At 42.1% G+C, this 14841-nt stretch overlaps 1 protein-coding gene across 1 annotated transcript in view; it reads right to left on the bottom strand.

Annotated features, from left to right (window-relative positions):
• Positions 1–8760: 8760 nt before the first annotated feature.
• The window catches only part of LOC147241823 (receptor activity-modifying protein 3), a 34919-nt gene continuing 28838 nt past the window's right edge, over positions 8761–14841 (bottom strand). Inside the window, exon 4 of the mRNA XM_086191109.1 lies at positions 8761–12002. Within this exon, the coding sequence (XP_086047235.1) occupies positions 11747–12002 (256 nt within the window). The 3' untranslated portion in view covers positions 8761–11746. The remainder of the gene's footprint in view (positions 12003–14841) is intronic.

The following is a 14841-nucleotide window of genomic DNA, read 5'->3' as shown; positions in this document are numbered from 1 at the left end:
CCAGAAACGGGGGAGTCAGACAGAGGAGGGCGAAGAGATCACTGGGGAAAGGAGGAGGGAGGAGGAGGGGAAGACAAACATGAGAAAGGTGAAAGCAGGAAAAAGAGGGATAGAAAATGTAGTCACCACTGTAATGAATAAAGTTTTTGGCCCCGTTTCCACCGGCCCCAACACGGTACTAACCATCACCATTTTGGTCCCTGCTCCGCTGGGGTTCCAAGCGAGCCGAGCGGGACTAGAAAGTGACGTAAACACATGATTGGGTAGCTCACCCGCTTACGTTGTCTGCTTCGCATCATCTTAGCCACGGCGGAGTACCGGTGGATCGCTTGGTAAAGTCTTTTAAAGTCTGTTTTATTGCTTTTATTGTTTTTTTCATTTACTATTTATTGATGTTCTTATGTTTTTATGTTATTATGTACAGCACTTTGTGTCAGCTGTGGTTGTATTCAAAGTGCTTTCTAAATAAAGCTGAGCTGAGTTTTCTTGGGTGTTCTGTTTCGCCTCTTGAAGCCTTGCCCGTCTGTCGTCCCTCACTTTTAGTTTAAGAAAGAACCACCGACCGAGCAACAGGCATCACGCTGCCTCCATGTCCTCCATTGTTGTTGTTGTGTTACACAAACATTATGCTGGGGAACTCTCGGCGGTGAGTCCACCCACGCCCAGTGCTTGTACACCTGACCCGAGCCGAAGTGAGCCAGAGGAAACGGGCCCTTAAGGACTGTACTTACTTCTTTTGCAGCTGGATCCAAAAATTACCTAATAGATAAACATCAAGTATTTTTTTTCTCTTGAGTTTTTCCAATGTGTTCTGAAATACTTTTAAACAAAGAGGACATTTTTTTTTCATATAAAATCAACATATTCTGTTTGTTTTTCAAAGGCTGCTCCAGCCAATGAAAGCATGATAAATGTGCTCAGCCACATTCGTGTCACATCACCAGGGACATCAGCCATCCACTGTGTTTCATGCTGAAATGTCGCAACTAGATTGACAGCTGTGACAGTCTATGACCTCAATCTCCTGAGGATGAACCCTAATGACTCTACGAATCTCCTGACGTTTCCTGTAGTGCCACCATGAAGCCAACAGAAGTACATTCAAATGAAATGTTTCCATATTAAAGTTATGGCCATGAGATTTGGAACATTTCTGAAACTGTCAGAGGAGACTGCAGCTTTAGCGATCTTGTAACGTTTAGCGCGATTCGGTCAAAAAAATATATAAAGGAACAGAATTTCTGATCTCGTGACATCCAGCAAATGAGATAGCGGTTGCAACCCCTCGCCCCCACCCCCCCACCCCTTGGAGTTTTTAGGGTCACTCCCTGTGTGATACACAACATGAAACTTCCCAGAACTGTTTTGAGTTTCTGAGCCAATGCACTGAGCAACAAATGTGGTTGCGGTTGATAAAAGACGGAACACCGCCGTGAAAACTTGACTATACGATTGTTACAGAACTTAAAAAGTTTTCTGCAATCAGGCATGCGCACACAAAAAGCTAAACATGCCTGCGAGAGCATTCTGGGCTGCTGTGGCTGTGGGTTATGTGGAAGGCGTGGGTTTATAATGACTAGTGGATACAAGAGGAGCGCTGGCCACTGAAGCCAGTTTTACCTGGGCCACGCTGGGTAACTACAACTGTCTGTCTCATGATGGCACTGGGGTCTAATAAGAATTTGTATCCAGCTGAAAGCTTCACAGCCTCCACAAAGAGACTCATTTAACCGTCTTACTTGGTGTCCCTTTGGAACAGTCAAGAGGAGCTGTTTTTTCCCTATTCGAGTGATGGAGAGGTAAAATGGAAGTCAGAGCGGCTGGCCGGTGGAAGTCTGTCTTCTTTCATCTATTTTGTTTGGTGTCTTGCTCTTCTTCAGTGCTTTTTTAGTTTCTCTTTCCTTCCTCTCACTCTCTGAAGTCTCTATGTTCCGTAATCAGATGATGATCCTGGGACCTGAGTCCACCCCCTCACCCCCTTTCCTCCCTCTTTCAATCAAGTCACCCCTCTCTCTCTGTCACTTTTTCCTCCCTCTCTCTCCCCCCCCTCTCTCTCTCTCTCTCTCGCCATTACTTTTCCTCTCTCTCTTTCTTGAGTCGTTCCTTTTACTCCCTCTGTCTCCCAACCCCATCCCATCTTTCCTTAGATGTTAATTGTCCTCCCTCTGTTTCTTGGCTTTCTCCCTTCTCCTCTCTATTTCTGTCTCTGTCTCCCTCATTGCTCATTTTTCCTCTCTCTCAATTCACAGTAGCATGTCTTATAACAAACCATGTTTCTTTGTGTGTGAGTGGGGGGGGGGGCCTCTGGGAGAAGCCTGTGATTTGGACAATCGAGCACACACAAACACAGGTTGTGGGCGGAGCGTGCGTGAAGAGAGATGCAGGGGCAGTTATCATTTCCCCTTGAGCCTCTTCTGATGTGTTAAGGGTTCATGGAATCAAAAGACAGAGTAAGTCAGCTCTCACTGAAACAGTTTATGTGTTTGTAGGTACATTAGAGACCTCATATTGAAACATATGAAACATGAGCTCTACCTAACATGGCCCCTTTAAGATACCGAAGGAAATGTCACCTTCAACCTGAGCTGTGTGTGGTATTGTAGACTGTTGAAATGAAAGTGCATGGTTGTATCTGTAAATGTATTAATATATATACTGTATATGTGTTGATATACGAGGCTCATTTTAAGCCTAAGTTAACACAGTACTTCGGGTATTGATACATGGAAGAAAAGACAGCGATGAAAATGATATTCAAGTGCTGCTAAAGGAACCCACAAAATCCTACACATGGTTAATTTAATTTGTCTGGTTCTTTGTTGTATGACAAAATAAATAAAAAGTTTGTTCAATTCCAGATTCTGTGGCTAATCTCTGAAGAAGAGAGGCCAGTACAGGAGGGACCATGTCTCTCCTGTACTGGCCTCTCTGCATGGCTGCCTGTCAAATTCAGAATAGAATTCAAAATTCTCCTCAACAATCAGGTTCCTTCATACCTGACAGAGCTCATAGTCCTCTATTACCCAGCTGGAACCCTTCACTCCCAGGATGCAGGGTTACTGCTGGTTCCTAGAGTTTCTAAAAGTAGACTGGGAGCCAGAGCCTTCAACTATCAGGCTCCCCTCCTGTGGAACCGTCTCCCAGTTTCAGTCCAGCATGCAGACCCCCTCTCTACCTTTAAGAGCAGACTTAAGACCTTCCTTTTTGATCAGGCTTATAGTTGGGCTGCTTAGGCTGGCCCTTAGATATGCTGCTATAGGCTTAGGCTGCTGGGGGATCTCCCATGGTGCACTGGGCTTCTCTCTACTCCTGTATGTGTCATATATAAATCCTACTCATATGTGTTACCAACTTGTCTTCTGCTGAGCCTTCAGCCTCCCCTCATCCCACATCCCAGCCTCCCTGCTGGAAGAGGCTGCAGACCTGAAGAGGCTCAAGCTGCCACCCGTAGCTCCACCTGCTCACGTCCTCGTCTGTCCAACAGTCTCTTCCTTTCTCTCTCTCTTGATCTGTCCCTCTCTTTCCATCTGTATGTCTGTCTTCCTCCATTATCTGTCTTTGTCTCTGCCCTGCTCTCCTGCTCTCTTTCCCCTAAACCAGTCAAAGCAGAAGGCCGTCCCCACTGAGCCTGGATCTGCTCCACGTTCCTGCCTGTTAAAGGAAGGTTTTCATCACCACTGTTGCAGGATGTGCTGCTGATGGAGAATTGTTGGGTGTAGATTCAGTGAAGGAGTGACGTACTGGACCTGCTCTACTAGTAAAGAGTCAGGAGAGAACTTTGGTTGTGATTTGGTGCTGTACAAATAAAACTGACTTGACTTGACTACTTAAACAGATTTGCAATTGGAAAAAATACTCAATTTGGAAAGTAAGTTGGGTTCAATCAAGAGTTGACATAATCACCCAACACAGACAGTTCAGATCATACATCATCAGGTGCTGCTCCTTATGAACTCTTTGATTCTTTACTTTTAGGAAATTCAGTCAATTATACAGTGACTGTCCAATTCTCTTGATGTGTTTCACCAAGACTCACTCATGGGGAATTGTTTGGTCCCTTTCGTCTCAGTAAATCTCGGTCAAGCGTGGTTGTAAAGCTCCTCTATTCGTAAAGTGTCAAGGGTTATCATTTGTTGTGATTTAGCCATACATTAATTAGTGATGACTTTGTGATTACATAAATCACTTACCGTCAAGTTACCAACTGTCTGCTGGCAGTCATGTGCCACTATCGCTAAAAAAAAAAAAAAAAAAAGAAATTAAAAAGACAGTATGAGAAAATGGACCCTGTAGGCGGGGGAAACTTCTGCATCTGTTACATCTCTGCATGAGGTGACGTTACTCCAGAAAAGCACAAGTGAGCTCATTTATCAGTGTAGAAGGAAAAACTGAGAAAGAGAGGTTTATGGGGTAGAGGAGATGGAGAGTGGGAACTAAAGAGGGTGAAATATTGGGAGGATGTCCTGTTTGGGTCATGTGCTGCAGAGTTTTTTTACTGTGGGAAACTGTGCATGTGTTTGTGTGAGGTCTGCTTTGGCAACTTGTGAGATCTGACTGAGGGCCCACTGTGCTTTTTTTTATGGCTGTCATGGTGATGTTAAGGCAGCGAGGCAGCAGCGTTTGGGGTTGGGCATATAGACGTTCAGTCTCTATTGAATTCATGGAAGTCAGAACAATGTGCTCACAAATGTGGAAAGACCACCAAGTCTCTATAAAGGTGTGTGTGTGTGGGGGGGGGGGGGTGGACTGTGCCCATTCTTGGTACACACACACACACACACACACACACACACACACACACACACACACACACACACACACACACTCAATACATGCACAGGAATCAAGTAGCAATCAGTGACTATGCATTTGAGCAAAGGATGGAGCCACCTCTGACATCATCATAGCACACATGAAGGCAAAAGTACAAAACAAGAGACTCCTTCAGTAAAAATCCTCTGATCGCCTCCAGGCCTCACCTTTGCTCCGGTGCTCCCAGTCAAAAGCAACCATCTAACATACGCAGGGACGCGTTCCATGCTTTTGTGAATTTAGGAAGCATTTTCAGTGTTTGTTTTCTTGAATCGTTTTTGTGATTTTTTTTTACGGATGTCATTTACTATGAACACTAATCAGAATGATGAAAAATGAAAAAGATATGGTGTTCACCTGTTCCTTTTTTTAACACATTTACCAAAAGTATTTGAACTGAAATATTTGAAATGTTCACCATGCCTTGATTCATTTTGAAAGGTGCAAGAGACAACTATTTAAAGAAAGCAATTTTTTTTTTAAATCATCTATTCACAGAACTTTTAAGGAGATGCACACACACACACACACACACAAACGTGTCTTTTCTATATGTCATCACCAACTGTAGGAGCTCAGGAGTTGCCAGGTGTTGGATTAACCACCGAAATGGTTGAGAAACACAAGGTTCAATTCGGTTATCCATCCCAAACCCTGCCGGACCAACAAAGCAGCAAAAAAACAAGGGTCAGTAGAAGTGACTGAGTTGCAGAGTTGCTATTTATTTACCAGTTTAAGTCTCTGACGTGTCCGTATTGTTATTGTTCGTGTGTGACAGCAGCACAAAAATTGTGTCCCTCTGCTGGCATGATTACCCAAAACCACCAGGCTGATTCTTCATGGGACTTGATGGGGGGGTCATTTTATTTTTGGCTGCACCCACTTAACCCTAGGAAAAGGACCTTTTTGGCTTCGGTTCTATCTCTCTGGTGTGCCTTTCAAGGTATTTTTAGAAGTCACAGTAAAAAAAAGCTTCTAACAAGCAATAAGGGTTTTTTTTTCTCAGTAGCATGCCTTTTAAAAAAAAAATCATTATTTCATATTTAACTCTTTCCTTCATGGCTAATATAGATGGTATATGTTACATAACCGTGTGCTCTGCAGGTCCAGTGAGAGCAGGTTCAATGCAAAGGGATACAAGTGTCGGTGTACAATACAGGCAAGGTTATTCAGGTTTAATGACTGTAAAAAGTACGTAAGCATTAACTTTGACATGTCAGAAACCAGGCCTCCTTGACTACGGATTATCCCCTCATGCAAGCACATCACTTTAATTTGATGTAATGTAAAGGCAGCAGTTGGGCAGTCATGTGTCACAAATCTGAAGGCTTCTCGACTGAAGCGCTCACTAATTAGTGCCCCTGCCTTTCGAGACTAACTTACGACTGAACCCACCTGCTGAGGTGGTTTGTATTTGAAGCATGCATACATTTGGCATCATTTTACTTTCAATAATATCAGTATTATTAACAGCAACTGAAGAAGCCGGATCAAATTTTGAGAATTGCGTTTTTTCTAGTGATTCACAGCGGTTCGGCCATCTCTGCATGGAAGCATGGCACTCTCACACTTCCTGGACTGCTTTTGCTCAAGACCACTGGGTCAACCCACTTCCCAGTATTCTTCTGTCAACTCTGGGAAAAAGCTTTAATATCCTTCCTGCCTCTGAGATGCTGGCCATGGAGGCGATGTGGAAAGCCATCCTCAAGGGCAACTGCGCTGCGACATCTCATCTCACCACAGAGCAAATTATTGTCTGTTTTTGTCTATTTGCCCCTCAGAAATTTCCTGGAGTTTCACACGGAATAAATATTGCCTTATACGTTTCTTTCGACAGTCAGTTATGACACTGCATTGTATTGTGGTGGCTAAGTTTTGTAGCTTCCAGCCTTGGTCCTCGCCGTTCGACCACTGGGAGACTAAACTGAGTGTCAACATCATTGAGCATCATCATTGTTTGAGTTTATTTACATGATGCACTGATAACATTGAATTTATGTGGTTGGGTTTTCTTAGTATTGTTTCGAAAGTTTACACAGACACACAGCAAATTTCTCATCAATTCAGCTGTCTAGATGTTTGTATAAGTTGAAATAATATTGTTGCCTTGATGAAAGAACAGTCTCTCAGATTGAACACACACACACACACACACACACACACACACTTGTCTGAGAGCTCTCCCAGGGAAGCAGCATTAACGAAGACAATGCATTACCCCCCCCCCACACACACAAAAAAAAAACAACCTTCACAGCAGTGTGAGAAACACTTACAAGCAAGAGACAACTTTGGAATGAAACCACAAAAATTAACTTTGCTATAGCAAGGTGAATTTAAAATATTTTTAAATGCCTTTTCCACAACAGACAGAACTTAGAAATCAGATATCTGTGTTCATATACAGTTTAATTCTTGCTATTTTTGTGATTTGGCCTGCGCTGGAAACCTGCCGATTTAAAGGAGGATGATTCCATTATGTCAAACAGCTTTTAATTTTGTTGTTGCCCGGGGATTTTCATATATACGGCTTCATATAGTTACAAAACTTCTTGTTGGATGTGCTTGCAACTTTAACTATTGTGTCTCTATTTGCTGCGGTGCATCCTCAGTGAGAGGTAAGTGGAAGAATTAGCCCCACTGTGGCTTTGACTGGAGGTTAAATGTGACAATAAATAGATCTCCAGCTGATAATAATCATATTTCCCTCTCACGGCGACGGAGTTTCAGTCACACACCTCGCAGACAACTGATGAAAGACTGCAGAAATTAGAAAGTGGAATTCGATTTTACATGTCTCAGGTGGGGGGGGGGGGGGGGGCCTGGACAACTTCGAAGCAGCCACGCAAGGTTGTTACACAGGAGGAAAGGTTTTTAGACCTCCTGATGAATCATGATGAACAACAACAGGATTCATTTCCTTAGAGAGGCCAGTGAAATCATTATGTGGCGGAGAAAAACGTTACTCATTAAGTGCAAGATTATCAGCTACTTTGCACCAAACACTACCGCAGTCGCTGGTGACCGGTCACGCTCCAGAACACATGAGACAAATGACGTGATGCGAAAGCTCTTTAGTCCCATTTTCTCTTGAAGAATATCATTAGCACCACTTAAAATATGTCTTTTGTGCCATGAAACACACAACCAACCAACCAGAACATAGTTAGTCCTGTTTGTTTACAGTGATGAAGCTAAAATGAATGTTTTGATGGTTTAACAATAAAACCTGGCTGGGGATCTAACCTGTTTTATCTGGTGTGCCAGTATTTAAAGGAAATCCTGATGTTTTATAACCTCGGCGCTCTTTCTCCATGTGTTTGAGTCAAAATGAACAATCAGGACAACATTTGAATCACTATTAGTGGACAGTGCAACTGCAACCCAGGTACAACGGCCATGCAAGGCATCAAATTCTGCCTTCTGAACATGTTTGACTCCCACTTACGTGCTCAGGTTGTTGTTTTCAGTGTCTTATTAGAGAATCCCTACAGTGGTAGACATGTCTCTAACACGTCACTGCAGTCTTCTCTTATACACTTCTACTCTTATAGCTCAACAATAGATGGTTTCCCATGATCCCCCTGGCCTTGTCTGTGTCTTCCAGCTCATTTTGGACACGTGACAGTGGGTCTCATGCATAGCAATTTCTGCAAAGTTGGCTAATATGAACGGTAAATGGGTCAGGTTAGGCAATTCCTGACTGGATGTGATGTGAGCGAGCAAACAACAGATTCTTTAAGTGATTCATAATGAAGATAATCTGCTCCGTGCATTATGATACAGCCTAATAGTCACACCTGTGCGCATATGAATGCTTGCTCCAACCTGTAGTATGAGAAATACGATTTGATTCGTTGAGAAGTGGTCATTCTTTGGAGAGACATCAGGGAACGTACGAATTACAAATGACAAAAAAAGCCTTCATTTAATGATAGACAGGTCACACTTAGTGGGAGTGTAATTTACACATCTGATCTTTATGAGTACACGGCTTAGAAATGACTCATTATGAAGAGGGAGAAGGACAAAGCCAAAACCAAAGAAAAAAACATGGCTGAAGATTATGACAGTACCTCCATCAGTCACCCAACATGGCCCCAGCCTAGTTATGTAGGGTTTTAACCCTCTAAACTTTCGTGTCAAACAAGTGAGTTAGATTTACCCCCCGTGTTGTCATAAAGGCGGATATTAACATGGAGATCAAAACCAGGCAGCGAACGTGTTCACATTCAATGGATATAGATTGACTCGCTTTTTAACTGAACTTACAGTGTCTCTAAAATGATCTCAGACAATGAAATTAACAGTGTGTATCTGTCAGTGGAAATAAAACAAAAATACTTTTAGCGAAATTGATTGATTCTGATCAGTTGCAGCCGTTGCTAGCAGTTGCCAGTCATAGCTTGTCCTGCTCAGTCATAAGATGCACTTCAAATGCTCAAAGGGCATAATATTTTCCTTTAAATGCTTTTAAGTACAAGACAAATTTGTTCAACTGCAGAAAGACACTTCAAAGATCGAAGTGTCTAAAAGAATGGAAGCCTTTTTTTCTTAGAGGGAGAAGCAGACGTGGCAAAACATTAACATGAAAAGAGACAATCGCTTTATTCTCACAATGAAGAAGCGCCACCAATTATTCTTAGAGAAAGCTGAGATTTAATCAAGGTACTTTCAATAGCCATAGTCAACAGTTTTAGTTAGTGAGAAACACTGCGGGTGAGAGCCGACAAACTGAATGATGGGAAATGCTTTGGATAAGATTTGAAGAAGCTGTGCTTTGTTAAATTTGCCTCATGGCTTAGAGATGCAGTTCAAAGAACCGATGAAGTGCACACAAGCCTTTCGTCGATGCATGGATGCGTATTTCTCACTGGCCTGAGTAACACTGGGTAGGCAATGCAGATACAGTAGACAGCACAGACAGACAGGATAGCTGTACATCACCAGTTCTCAGTGTCTATCAGTTCACACGCCATCGAGAATCCCTTTTTTTCTATTAACAACATTTTATTAGACAATATCTGATAAGTTACACTCTTATAAAATGGCCACTGAGGGCTCAGGTAGTCACACAAGAAATTCAAGTCCCGAAATACATGAGTCGTAGTGTTGCCTTGTCTCAGGTTTACACACCAGTGTGTCCTTTCCAGTGGTGACTATCCATTCAGTAACTTCAACAGAAAGATAACACTTGGAGAATCATTATTTAGTCCACATTTGGCTACATATTCATCCATCCAGGCCATCATAGAGTTAGAATGTTTAACAAATGGTGTCTCCTGGGAAATGTATTTCCAGCTGGTTTAGTCACTACCTCTGGTGCTGAGTGGATACTTTGGCCTTCAGCAATGATACAGTGCACAGACAAGAATCTCCAAGGTCATCGGCCCCAATCCATGAGCTTTGAAGAATGTAGCAGGAATTGGCTGATTGCTCAGCTGGTCAAGTTTTGTTCCGGTCAAACCACAAAAAGTATTTTCTGTGTACACATGAACCTCTCCATGGTTTGAGGCAAACACCAGGGGCAACATGTTCATCAAGTAGTTTGACATTTTGGTTATTATTTTTTTTCTACTTAAGACTTGAATTAGACACTTAATACCACTCCTCTGACTGTATGTTAATTGGGAGCTACCAGCAGTCGCTAATTAGCTTGCCTAAGCCTAGAGAAAACAAACAAGGGGAAACACGTAGCCTGTCTCAGCGAGGCGCTAACAAAATCCACCGTCCAGCATTGATAAAGCTAATTATCAGCTGTGCAGGGGCGGATACTTCCTGGAGTCTTGTTTTCACTGCATGGCAAACCAACATGTTCTCATCCCAAGATGTCTGCTGCTTTCTCATACGCCATGGCATCTGATACAAACACATCTGGCACCCTTCGATAGGATTTCAGACAACAATAATGTAAAGACTTTGCAGCCATATTCGTTTTTACCCAGAATAATGTGAGTCCATGGTGAACAGGGCAGGATGGCTGAATGGATCATGGACAGGCTGCAGATGAGACCTGTTGTGTCTCAATAAGAGACAAAGTATGTTGATATCAATGTGACAATGAGTAACGTGATGTTAGAAGAAGTCCAACTACTTCGTTTTAGTTGGTTGGTCCAATCAAAACTGCACTTCTAAATACATGAAAACATGTTATTGTGACTAAATTTCATAAATTTTGTGACTAAATTTCATAAATTTTGTGACTAAATTGTTCAGCACATATCCCTGCTGTTGTGTTTAACCAGAGAGTCTCAACTATGAACAGTCAAGACGGAAATCATCATGGCGAAAAGAACAGCAAGGAAAACAACACATTTCTAGACAGAATAAGTGACAAACTTCACGTTGTCTAAAATTAAGGATTAGTCTTTTATTTTATTACTCTTGTATTTTATGTCTGCTCTTCCAATGGGACACTGCTTGCTAACTTGTTTGGTATGTGGTTAACCTGTATACTGCCACCTACAGTTCAGGAGATGCCTCTGTGTATAAATCTATTCCTCCTCATTCACGTTTAGTGGGGCAACAGAAGTACGCTTATGTACTGTAGCTGACAACCTGGGATGAGAACCTGATCAAATTGAACTCTTACGATACAATCAACTAATCTATATCTCTTCCCGACTTTCAGCCTCAGCCAAAAATGAAATAATGATGGCTTTCCAAAAGTGAAATGTTTCCTTCAAGCAGATTCCAAGTCTGCTGATTTTTCTTTGTCTTAATGAGTGTTTTGGAGAAAACATATGAAATATAAGTCTTACTTTGCCCTAACTTGAATTACTTGAATTGTTTCCACAGTACCTTTAGGTGGTGGCAGGGTAATTTACGAATCAAGTGACCAACTGAAGCAATCCCCCAAACCGCTGTGCACTCCTACTGTGTGTACAGTATTGGGAGGATTAACACTCCCATCGTCCTCCATCTTAGTGTCCTCCTAAGCCAAGATGTCACTCCTCTTACTGCACCAGACCACCAGGGCAATCATAGCCAAGGTAAGGAAAACAGGGACGAGGATGAGGATGGTTAGCGTTTTGTCTGGCGGGTCCACCCATACCACCTGCTCCATGGTGCAGTTGGAGAAAAAGTGCTTGTGTATGCGGATGATGTAGCTCTCTACCAGCGGATTGGGCCAATAGCACTGGACGTCTATTGACTTTTTCTCCGTACAGACGGTGAAGTAGTGGTACTGACTGGGGAGAGAGGAAGAGAGAAAAAGATTAGAGGAAAAATTTGTGGGACTGAAGAAGGAAAACTCAAAAAAATAAACATTTAAAAATCGCATGTGTTTATTCGTTGCACACACTTACAAAAAATAAAATGGTCAGAATGAGGTGAGAGATTCAATTGATAACAGCACCTATTTTAATAAAGATGTTGATATTTTTAGATCAGTGTACTGATAACATACCACAAGAGGATGTATCACAGTATATTGCAGCATCACACTCAAACGTGAACGGCTTCTAATCTATCAGGACTCAAATGAATCTTGAGTATTCACCATAAGGTTCTCTGAAGGGCTCACATGAACCCCTCCTGTGGTTTAGTTCATGTTAATTAAAGGTTCAACAAGTCATCCATCATTGTGACGAGAATGTATTACCTTTGACTGCCTTTTTTTGGACAATGACTTCTATTGTGACAGACGTTTGGGGTCGTTCAAGCCTCCACAGAGCTTTTGAGGCTTAGAGCTGAGTTATAATGAATCTATTCAGCTGACCCTGATCCCCCTTTCTCCATCCATAACTGTCACATCCTCCAGGTACGACTTTGTTTCTCATGTAAGCTGTGGTATTCACCAGCGTTCCGCTCGTACTGTCGAACCTGTGTATATTTTTATCACTTTGAAGTAAGGCTCAAGACCGAGCTATAAAAAAAATACAAAGCTGGTTAAAATGGGTTTCATAACCTGAGCTGACGAGGAGCAGATAAACACGATGGCTTGAAAGGAGATTTGGATTCAAAAATAAGTGGACACACAAAGACACCATCACGCAGTCCCGGCATGTGGACCTGAAAGTTGCTGCTTCTACTGCTGATATGAAAGGTATGATTAAAGAGGTCTCCACCTGTGGGTTGGATTTTGATTTGGGTGATACTTTAGAGTAATGGAATATTAATCATGTTTGTTTCAAGCTTAGTTATTTATAATAATACTAAATAAATATTCCTTCATGACCATAAGTTAATGCTCTTTGTGACCATTAAGGTAAAATGGGGAATATATATTCCTTAAGTAACACTTTACCCTTAAGCCTCCTAACCTGACCCAGACCTCCATCCTGCTCTCACCCTAAAGTTAACATGTACATCATCAGCAAATGATGAGTACACGTGAATTGTTAATTAATAAGCACTAACTATCAATGTAATCTTTTTGTAGAGTGTTTTACAGTACATAGTACTCCCAAGAGTAATTTAAAAGTTAATACTATACAATTAAAATAAAGCTGGAATGGTTAGTTGATTTATTGGGAACTGTTTTGATAATCAATGAATAATTCAAATAATTATCAAGCAAGAATCTCTGATTCCATCTCCTCTACTTGCTTATTTCATTTGCATATACATTTAAATGTTTTTGGATGTTGGATTGTCCAAGGGGCGGCACGGTGGTGCAGTGGTCAGCACTGTCCCCTCACAGCAAGAAGGTTCCAGGTTCAAGTCCCAGCTCCATCACAGGATCTTTCTGTGTGAGTCTGCATGTTCTCCCTGTTCCTGTGTGGGTTCTCTCTGGTACTCCAGCTTCCTCCCACAGTCCAAAGACATCAAGAGGGGACGAGGCTGATTGATACTCTAAATTGACTGTAGGTGTGACTGTGAGTGTGAATGGTTGTCTGTCTCTATGTGTTGGTCCTGTGATGGACTGGCGACCTGTCCAGGGTGAACCCCACCTCTCGCCCGTAGCTGCTGGGATAGGCTCCACCCCCCACGACCCTTAACAGGAATAAGCAGAAGAAAATGGATGGATAGATGGATGGATTGATGGATTGATGGACGGACTGATTGTCTTAGTTGAAAGACAGGGATTTTGTCAGTGGAAAATGGTGATGTTGTATTTTTGGACATTGAATTGGGTAATGCAGACTGTAAAATCATATGTAATTTTTTTTTATGTACAGAAATAAATAGTGAGGTTGGGTTCAGAACCCCAACAAGATCCAACAATCAGATGACGGGGGAAGCGTGTAAAAGGCTGAGCGGATTATTGTTACAAGAAAAAATAAGCACACACACAACATTTATGTTGACAATCCTCTTCTGACTTACGTGACGACATCTGATAAGTTATGTAAAGCTGCTGTGTACATATACTGTACATTTATAAAAACAGCAAGTATTACCAGCAGCAGGAGGCTATGATGACCTGAGCTATAGCAGGCCAGCTCACCCCATTGCCCTCTGTCAACCACATATATGTTAAACAGCTCTGACGTCAAGCTGTCACTATTGTTTTGGAAGACCTTTGCAAAAGTGCTGCAAATCAAATAAAGCCTGCTGTCCTTAGGGGATACAGTGTGTGTTTATGCTGTATATAGATCTACATGCAGAGCAGGGCAGGGGAAAAGGCAACAGATGCTAGTGATAAGAGCAGTGTTTTGTTGAGAAAAGCTTCCTGTCACAGCTGAAGTAGAAACCAGCAGACGCTCATAGGTTAAAAACTACAGAGATCTGCACTGATCACACGCTGCCCATGTTAAATAACCACCCCAACTTTAGAATGAAGCAGCCGTAGCCCCAGATAATGTGGCACGATACTTCATCTTGCATCACATAAACAATGAGAAAGAGAGAAAGAAATAAAAATGTATGAGACATCATTCAGGCAAAATGGTGAACATACAGCATGCAGGACTGTTGTGAATAACACAGCAGATAAAAGGCTGTCAAACCATCAGACAAGACAATCTACAGAAAGGTTTTTAAGGAACAGAGAGAAGCTGGTCAGGATTTTATCAGTGAAGCTGGAGGAGCATTTGCTTACATGGCTGCATTTGATATATTGTTCCTGTACTGTTGCTTTTTGGG

Source organism: Aulostomus chinensis, chromosome 21, assembly GCF_037954235.1.
Source record: "Aulostomus chinensis isolate RoL2024-O1b breed Wild chromosome 21, RoL_Achi_v1.0, whole genome shotgun sequence".
NCBI lineage: Eukaryota > Metazoa > Chordata > Actinopteri > Syngnathiformes > Aulostomidae > Aulostomus > Aulostomus chinensis.
This window is presented reverse-complemented; position numbering and strand designations above follow the sequence as displayed.